The 10073-nt window shown below is 45.0% G+C and overlaps 1 protein-coding gene across 1 annotated transcript in view; it reads right to left on the bottom strand.

The window, feature by feature from the left end:
• Nucleotides 1-2971: 2971 nt before the first annotated feature.
• The window catches only part of pxdc1b (PX domain containing 1b), a 38842-nt gene continuing 31740 nt past the window's right edge, over nt 2972-10073 (bottom strand). Inside the window, exon 5 of the mRNA XM_052016388.1 lies at nt 2972-3929. Coding sequence (XP_051872348.1) covers nt 3815-3929 — 115 coding nt within the window. The 3' untranslated portion in view covers nt 2972-3814. The remainder of the gene's footprint in view (nt 3930-10073) is intronic.

Here is a 10073-nt window from a genome sequence, read left to right as displayed (position 1 = left end):
CAAGGGAAACCCACGTAGTCACAGGGAGAACATGCAAGCTCTAAACGGACAGTATCAAATCCAAGTCATTGGACCTGTGAGGCAGCAGCTTAACTAATTGGTAATTGGTACTTGGTTTATTATTGTCACATGTACTGTGACACAGTGAAAAGCTTTGTTTGCATGTCATCCAGACAGATCATTCCAAACATAAGTACAGCGAGGTAGTACAAAAGGACAAACAAAAGCAGAATGGAGAATGTAGTGTTACAATTACAGAAAAAGTGCAGCGCAGGTAGACAAATAAGGTGCAAGGGCCATGACGAGGTAGATTGTGAGGTCAAGAGTTCTTCTTTATCGTACAAGGGGTCTGTTCAAGAGTCTTATAACAGCAGGATAGAAGCTGTCCTTGAGTCTGGTGGTACAAGTTTTCAAGTTTATATATCTTCTGTTTGATGGAAGGGTGGTAGGATATAAGATCCAAGATATAAGATACAAGGAGCCTTAGATTATGTTGGCTGCTTTCCTATGCCACCTATTGAGCTAACACTTTAACAGTGTAGTTATCAACTGAGCATCAGGAACATGGGAATAGATGCATACCATTAAGCCCTGCATTCCCATTCTGTGAGACTGTGACTAATTTAGAACCAGACTCTATATATCCACTTTCTCCCCACAGCCCTCAGTATCCCTGGTTAACAAAAATCTATCAATCAATGCCCAACATAGATTGCCACTTGCAGAAGATTTGAGTGAACCTTGATGTTGAAATCCAAATATATAACACTTATAAAAGGTTAGAAGTTGCTGAGGGAGTTTGATTTAACCCACTGCATACACTAGGTGGCAGAGTCCTATCGATTCTGTCCCTCAGAATTCAATAACACACAGTAGCAGAGTGCTTTACCTACTCCTAGACCACTAAAACCTCCTTCACAGGAGAAGTCACACAGCAAGTGTTATCACTAGCTGCTCATAACCAAGGAGGAAGAACCTGTTCCTTTATTTCCAGGACTTTAATCTGCTCCATTGATAATTTCACACTGTATGCCAACAGTAGGGATTGCAATATCTTTGTAAAGTGGAGCAGGTATGTTCTGTGTTTCTTCTAAGTTATGTCAGGGCATGAAATATTGGTGGTCACTAGAAACTGTTCTCAATACCACCCTCACATATTTTATTATAGGAAAGATACCAAAGTGTACATAAAGCAAATTTATTTTCTTCTTCAGTCACATTCATTTCTCCAATTTGGCAGAAGATGAGACCAGTGCTGTTGATTGGTGGAACACTGTAGTCAGGGATTGGTGGAATACAGTGACGAGTAGACTCTGATTGGTGAATTTGTCATTAGAGAACTCAGTATTTGGTGGAGTCAGTGAATGCAGGGGTCAGTGACAGGTGGAGAGACTCCAGCTACCTGTTGACTCATGGCTGTGTAACTCGGGAGCACCAATAGATGTTGATTAGAATAATAACCATTTGAAAGATCACATCAGCCGCCTGAGAGAGGTATGATGCCAAGTGCCCATGGAAATTAAAATTCTACAACTCGCTATGCTCCATGAACCAAACATCATGCAAGCCTATTAAACTGAGACAATTCTGTCATCACTTGAAGGATGATTCAATGAGTAATCAGACTGAGTCGCAATGAGCTTTAAAGCAGATTGCAAATTAGAGCCCCTTAAGATTTAAACAGTTAGTGCTACTTACTTTGTGAAGATAGTCATGATGTTTTCTGCTAACCTATTATGTTTAAATATACAAATACATAAAGACAGATAGGATGAATATATTAGAATTTCCCTGCAGAGATGGTTACTAAGAATACTTGTTGAGGCTGTTGAGAGCCCAGTGATTGGTAAAGGATATTACCAAGCTTGCAGAGAAAAAGCTTACAGTGCACCAGCAAGGTTGACAGACAAAGAGGCTTGGGTAAAAGCAAGGTTAACAGAATATAGTCATTAGAGTGAGGGTGAAGCAGGGAAGGTTTACATCTCTGACCACAATGTACACTCACCTAACAACCAGAGCTGATGGTCACAGTAACTCTCACCACCGGAAAACCAAGTTCAAGTCAAGGCTGATTTCTTTCTCCAGCCAAGGGAGCCAGTTGGCAGTGACTGCACTGCACCAGTCACACCACTGCACCAGCTACAGCATCACACTGGGTGCAACACTCACTGTGTACAGTGTTACAGCAGTTCCAGTGCAGTTAAAGCCTCACAAAGGCAGTTACAGCTTTTGGCTGTTACAGCAGGTAAGTGTCATAGGGCAGCATAGTGACCCAGCATTGGGGCAGTTACAGCAATGGGGCAGTTATAACACTGAGTTAGTTGTAGCACTGGAGCAGTACAGCATTGGGCTGTTGCAGCGCTGGGCAGCTGCAGAACTTGGGTAGTTACAGAACGGGGTTAGTAGCAGCAGTGTGTGCTTACAGCACTGTGACAGTTACAGTACTGCAGCAGTTACAATGAAGCAGCAGTTCCAACACCCCACTGATTATAGCACCATAGTAATTACAGCTCATTCACATTCACAGCACTGGCTATTTGAGCATTTAGGTAATTACAGAAGTGTCTGTTACAACACTACAACAGTTACAATATACAGTAAAACTCAGATGACCTACTATCAGAAATCCTGATGGTTTGGTGTCCTGCTCACTGGGTTATGTTTACAACACTCCCTTCAACTCTGTGAGGCTCTGGTTCCCACACTTTCTTTAAGCTGACCTGGTTCACTGGGAAACTTATTCTGTACCATTTTAAAAGAGTGAATTAATAATGTGGTGGGTATTTATAGAAACAATATTCAATAGTCTGGAAAATCTACTGGTTCAGGACTACCAAGACCTGAGCATGCTGGATTATCGGAGGTTTACTGTGGTGGCGACTGCAGAACTAAGTGCAGCCCCATTGATAGTTCACATCAAAATCTGACCAGGCATTCATCCATTATTCTGAAATAAGTGGCCACCATGTGGTTATTGCACTGATTAAAATATCATTTTAATGATTAATACTGTTGCCAATAAAATACATCTGCAGATACACTCTATAAAACAATCTAGACCTTAATAATTTACTATTTACATGTCAAAAATAGTAAGTTAATGGAAACTTGTTTAAAAGGTCCTACAACAGGGGACCATGTGCAGTCGATGGGGATGAAGTGAAGAACACTCTTGGTTTAGACAGCATTATCAAAGCCTTTAGTAGCTCCAGTCTTTGATGTTGCAATAAGAACCCTCAATGTTTAAAAACACACAGGAGGGGTGAAGATGGAACCTCCTGAGGTGAACATTGCCTCAAATACCTCCCACTTGCTGGACCCATCAGCGATAGGGATGATCTCACAGACAGCCCCCACCACAGGATGGGGTACATTCCTCCCCGGGTTCACCTGTGCTTTCAAGCACAAAGTACCGGGTGCATTACAACTCAGAACAATCCACACCCACTCTTCTTCAAGATGACTGGATCCCACCGGCGTTTTCAAGGTGCCCTGTTTTATGGCTAGTTGCTTATCCTGCTGATTATTATTTATTTTTAACAAGGAAGAATTTTGTCCTTTCTGGAAATTAGCAAACCAGATTGTGAAGTCTCCTTCTGTCAGAGCAGAGTCTCACTGGTCACTGATCCTTTCACGAACAGTTAGGCAAGAAACTGAAATCGGAGTGTAATGTATTTGGAATCCTTCACAAAATGGCCCAGCCTGCAAACTGAATATCATCATCCACTCAATGTCTGGCTGTTGGGAACAAGAGGGTAGAATGAACAAGACAAGGTGAAAGTCAGCCTCTTATTAAATGTGCCCAGTGTTGCAATCACTCCAAGATGTCTGTTTCAAAAGGAACAAGCTGATAATAGGATAAGTTTGTAACGTAGGCACTGGGATCATTGTCATCAATCTCTTCAGTAAACTCGCCTCCATTCTGTAATCTGCAAGAGAGCAAAGTTTAGTCAGTGGGGTCGATGTGGACTCAATGCCTGCAATGAGAATACAAAATGCAGCAATGTCAGCTAAATAACAAAACCTCCAGACTGCAACAGAGGTCAACTTATGAACGGCTACAGCAGTTACTTATTTCATATAAAGAATCACATTGTACTAAAGAGCAATTTCTTTCTCTTTCAGATGTCATTACACTGTATGACCTTTAAAGTAATTTAAACTCTGCGTGAACCAGAAATGCAGCTTTCCCTTTATCTGTCCTTTTTAAACTCCCTTCTCTCTCCCCCCTTCTCCTCCTATCTGCCTCTTCCACTAACAAACAGCTACCACAGTAACCCAGTGACGAACCTTGCCTCTGCTTCCATGCTTCCAAGTGTCCCTTAAAATCTTCCTGGAGTGCGATGAGCAAAGGGGTATGGTGTTGGGTGAGGCCTAACATTCCCAGGGTTCTGTGTGTAGCTCCGCCAAAATTTTTCACAGCCTCATCTACTAATCGAGATTTATAAAATCCTTCAGGAATTTCCAGAACTGCAGGTTAAATTGAACAGCAAGTGAGGTGAAATTAATGAACTAGCACCAAACGGCAGAAATGCAACTGGCCTCTACCTGTCAGAGTTGAACAAATGTCTGAAGATGAGATACAAGAGACTGCAGATGCTGGAATCTGGAGCAGCAAACAGTCTGCTGGAGGAACTCAGCAGGTTGTCGATGTATTGGGTCAAAACCCTGCAAGTCGAAGTCCTGATGCAGAGCTGAAACATCGACAATTCCTTTCCCCCCACAGATGCTGTTCGATCTGCTGAGTTCCTCCAGCAGATTGTTTGTTTCTCCAAATCTCTAAAGGCTCTGGGTGCCTGGTGGGTTGGGACTTTCCTGATGCCCTGAATGGATCACACCTTGGCTTTTGAGATTCACAACTCATGCAATTTCCTTTCTACCTAATGGAATATCAGACAGGACACGGTGGATGGTGGACGGACTGTGAGATTACAACCTTGCCAAAAGAGGCTGTGGCACCAAAACACTACCTCAGAGAAAATACCAATAGAGATTAAAAATAGCTACCTGCTGCCAACCCTGATTAAACAATCTAAAAAGTATTTCAAATATGATGAAAATGAGCAATGTGCTTTCTGCTTGGGGAAGGTATTTCATATCACAACATTAGCATATAAGTAACTGTTTCCAAAATATCTAATTTGTTCCTCTTGAGCTTATTTTCTTCCCTTTCTCCTCTTACACACTAAAAAATAAACTTTTGATCTCCCACTCACTTTGCGTGTCTACCTGCACTGCGCTTTCTCTGTAAATGTAACACTATATTCTGCATTCTGTTTTCCTTTTTACTACCTCGATGTACTTATGTATGGCTTGATCTGCTTGGAAGGCACAATGAAAAGCTTTTATCTGTGTATCTTGGTACATGTGGCAATAATAAACCAATGTCAATACCAATGAACATGTTAACAGTGGTTGGTGCCAATGACAATCATATTGCTTGGCCCTGGCATCTCACAGGTCCAGACAACACCAAGTGAGGACATGCCTGGACCCTGCCCTTTGACTGTGTCTTCGTACTGTCCTCATCCACATATCCTTCTCATTTTCTTCCACTCCCATCAATATAATATTCAATAACAGTGACTGTTTAGCTATATTAACTGTCCAAGTTCAGTTCTACAGGAATTAGTAATGACACCAACAATCACCATCTCCATCATGGGCACAACCCTTCCCACCATCGAGGACATCTTCCAGATGTAGTGCCTCAAGAAAGCAGCATCCATCACCAAGACCCTCACCATCTGAGACATGCCCTCTTCTCGGTACTACCATCGTGGAGGAGGTACAGGGGCCTGAAGACCCACACTCAATGTTTCAGGAACAGCTTCTTCTCCTCTGCCATCAGATTTCTACACAGTCCATGAACTCTACCTCGGAATTTTTGTAATTTATAGTCATTTTGTCTTTGCACTGTACTTCTGCCTCAAAATAACAAATTTCACATCATATAAGTCAGCGATAATAAATCTGATTCTGATATCATTTATACAGCACCTTTCCCATTGTGAAGTTCTCCAAAACATTTCACTGAGTGTTTGCAATCAAAAAAAATTAACATCGAGAGATTCTACTATTGGAGTGCCTCAGTGGACAGCACTGTTGCCATCTAGTCAGGAGGCCGTGAGTTCAACTTTCAGTCCAGAGAACTGAGCACAAAATTTGCCCAGGCCCATTGCACAGAGCAGCACACCTTCAGTAACACCCTTCCCACAGTGCATCACTCCCCCAGTACCACCCCTTCTACAGTGCATCACTCCCTCAGTACCACCCCTCCTACAGTGCATCACTCCCTCAGTACCACCCCTCCTACAGTGCATCACTCCCTCAGTACCACCCCTCCTACAGTGCATCACTCCCTCAGTACCGCCCCTCCTACAGTGCATCACTCCCTCAGTACCGCCCCTCCTACAGTGCATCACTCCCTCAGTACTGCCCCTCCTACAGTGCATCACTCCCTCAGTACTGCCCCTCCTACAGTGCATCACTCCCTCAGTACCGCCCCTCCCACAGTGGTGCTCCCTCAGTACTGCCTCTCCCACAGTGCAGCAGCACTCCCTCAATACCGTCCCTCCCAGTGTGGTGCTCCCTCAGTACCGCCCTCCCACAGTGCAGCACTCCCTCAGTACTGCCCCTCCCACAGTGCAGCAGCACTCCCTCAATACCGTCCCTCCCAGTGTGGTGCTCCCTCAGTACCGCCCTCCCACAGTGCAGCACTCCCTCAGTACTGCCCCTCCCACAGTGCGGTGCTCCCTCAGTACCGCCCCTCCCACAGTGTGGTGCTCCCTCAGTACTGCCTCTCCCACAGTGCAGCAGCACTCCCTCAGTACCATCCACCCCAAAGTGTGGTTCTCCCTCAGTACCTCCCCTCCCACAGCACAGTACTCCCTCAATACCGTCCCTCCCACAGTGTGGTGCTCCCTCAGTACCGCCCTCCCACAGTGCAGCACTCCCTCAGTACCACCCCTCCCTCAGTGTGGTGCTCCCTCAGTACCACCCCTCCCTCAGTGTGGTGCTCCCTCAGTATGGCCCCTCCCTCAGTGTGGTACTCCCTCAGTACGGCCCCTCCCACAGTGCCACACTCTCTCAGTACTTCCCTGTAGTATCAGTATGAACTTTTTGTGTGAATTTGAACTCAAGACCTTTGACTCTGAGTTGGTGGATGGGAGTGGGACCCACCTCTTCTTTTTTATGATGAGTCTCTGATGGTGCGTATGAACCTTGGTAACAGAGATAATTCTCAGATCAGCAATGGTCTGGGAGCACACTGACTATAGTTGTGGAGGAAAAGGTGACCCAGTGACCTCAAAGGGAGAGGATAATAGGGTGCTGATACTTGCTGAGCAATGGCCAAATGATGGACAGATGCAATTAGCAGGCATTGCAGCCTTCCACAGAGAAAGGCTCCTCTGCAGTTACACACTTTCCTTTTTATACTTAAAGTGAATGGATGGGCTGGTTAGCAATCAAATAACCGAGACCAGCTTCAGTTCAGTGACCAACCAAGGCTTTTAGAAGTTATCATTCCTCTCCCAGGGCTGCCAAGCTGAGACAAGGATAGAATAGATTGCAAACCTCATCCACAGAACTCAGTGTCCTAATCTGCACGAATTTTTACTGCAGTTTATCAACAATCCCCATGGATCAGGCAGGCAGTTGGTCCCTGGGCACTGCTGGTGTTGTGGGTTAACCACTGAGAGGCACCCTGGTGTCAGAGGCATTTTGTAGTTGAAATATGATCAAGAACACAGGCCATGACCCAGACCTGGCACAAAAACCATGGTCTACCAGGCAGCAGTGATCCCTGCCCTCCTACATCTGAGACCTGGTCTACCTACAGCAGGTACATTGAGGCACCGGAAAATACCAGCAACACTGTCTCTGCAAAACTCTCCCAATTCACTGGAAGGGCAAGTGAACCCGGTACTGAGGCCCCAGTGACACTCAGCTCTGTGGAGCTGGACACATCAATCCCATGATGCAGGGTCTCGATCCAAAGCATCAACCATTACTCTGCCCCATCGACGTGGCTCCATCTGCCCATCATCTCCCTCCTCACCTGGCTTCATCTATCCACTTGCCAACCCCTGTCTCACCCCTCCCCCCCTTTATACGCTACACTGTCAGTTCTGATGTAGGGTCTCGACCTGAAATGATGACCGCCCCTCTACCTCCACAGATGCTGCCTGACCTGCCGAGTTCCTCCAGTAGCTTGCTCTTTGCTCCAGATTCTAGCACCAACACAGACTCTTGTGTCTGTCTCTTTAGTGGCTGCTGTTAGTGGTGGAGCTGATTTCTCCAGAGCCTCAGAGCAATGCAAGGTGCAATAAAACGCTGGTTAGGCTGCATCTGGAGTATAGCATTCAATTCTGGTCAGCCCATTATAGGAAGGATGTGGAGGCTTTGGAGAGGGTGCAGAAGAGGTTTACCAGAATGCTGCCTGGATTAGAGGACGTGCCACAAGGAGAGATTGGACAAACTAGGGTTGTTTTCTCTGGAGTGGCAGAGGCTGAGGGGAGTCCTGATATAAATTTATAAGATTATTGGAGGCATAGATAGAGTAGACAGCCGATATCTTTTACCCGGGGTCAAAGTTAAAGTCCAGTTTATGGTCATATGCACAAGTACATGTATGCACAGGTGCAATGAAAAACTTAATTGCAACAGCATCACAGGCACATAGCATCATATAAGCAGCATTCACAAGAAAAACATAAATTATACACAATTTTGACAGGAAAGAACACAATTAGAACAAAAGAAAAACAAAGTCCATTTTAGGTCAATATGTCTAATACTAGAGGGCATGCACTTAAGATGAGAGGGTAAAAGTTCAAAGGAAATGTGTGGGGCCAAGATTTTTTTTTACACAGAGTGTGATGGGTGCCTGGAATGCGCTGCCAGGGATGGTAGTGGAGATAAATACGATAGAGGTGTTTAAGAGGCTTCTTGGATAGGTGCATGAATACGCAGAGAATAGAGGGATATGGACATTGTGTCTGCATTAGGGATTAGTTTAGTTAGATATTTATTACTAGTTTTAAGTAGTTCAGCATACATCATGGGCTGAAGAGCCTGTTTCTGTGCTGTACTGTTTTATGTTCTACTGCCCCTCCTACAGTTCAGCACTCCCTCAGTACTGCCCCTTTTTACATCATAGAAGGAAGCCACTTGGCCCATTAATCTATGTCAGCCCTCTGAGCAATCCCCTCAGTCCCACTTGCCCATTTATTTCCCTGTAACCTACTCTCTCTCTCTGCCCATTAACTACCTACCTACACCTACAGTAGGGGTCATTTATAGTGGGCAGTTAACCTACCAACCCTTTGGGATGGGGGGGGGGGGGGAGGCCCACACAGTCACAGGAAGAACGTGCAACCTCTACACAGGCAGCACCGGAAATGGGGATTGAACCCATGTCTCTGGAGCTGTGAGGCAGCAGCTCTACCAGTGCATCACTGTGCTCATGTCTCTGCAGCGTGACTTCAATGCATAATCTACTGACTGAAAGGCATGACTTACAGAGCTCCTGCCAAAAAATCTCCCTCCTCGAATTCAGCTCAACAATGCACAACTCAGGTCAATCCCCACTCAGGTGCCCCAAACCACTGCTCTGGTGCTAGTTCACCCTGTCTCATTATAGGACATCGAACAGTACAGTACAGGAACAGGCCCTTCGGCCCTCCACGACTGTGCCGACCATGATGCCAAATTAAACTAAATCTTTCTGCCTGCATATGATCCATATCCCTTCATTCTCTGCATATTCATGTGTCTAAACACCTCTTAACTGTATTATCATGTCTGTTTCCACCACTACCCCTGCCAGTTCATTCCAGGCACCTAACATTATCTGTGTATAAAACTTGCCTCACACATCTTCCTTAAACTTTACTCCTTTCTCTTTAAACCTATGTCCTCTAGTATTTGACACTCCTACCCTGGGAAAATGACTTTGACTTGCAAGACTCATCTTGCTCTTAGCTTAAGTTGTGGGCTATTTTAAACGGGAATAATAATTCAACTATAAAGATGCCCAACACTCTGGCCATTCTTTTTCCTCTCTCCTA

The sequence above is a fragment of the Pristis pectinata genome, chromosome 5 (assembly GCF_009764475.1).
Source record: "Pristis pectinata isolate sPriPec2 chromosome 5, sPriPec2.1.pri, whole genome shotgun sequence".
Lineage (NCBI taxonomy): Eukaryota > Metazoa > Chordata > Chondrichthyes > Rhinopristiformes > Pristidae > Pristis > Pristis pectinata.
This window is presented reverse-complemented; position numbering and strand designations above follow the sequence as displayed.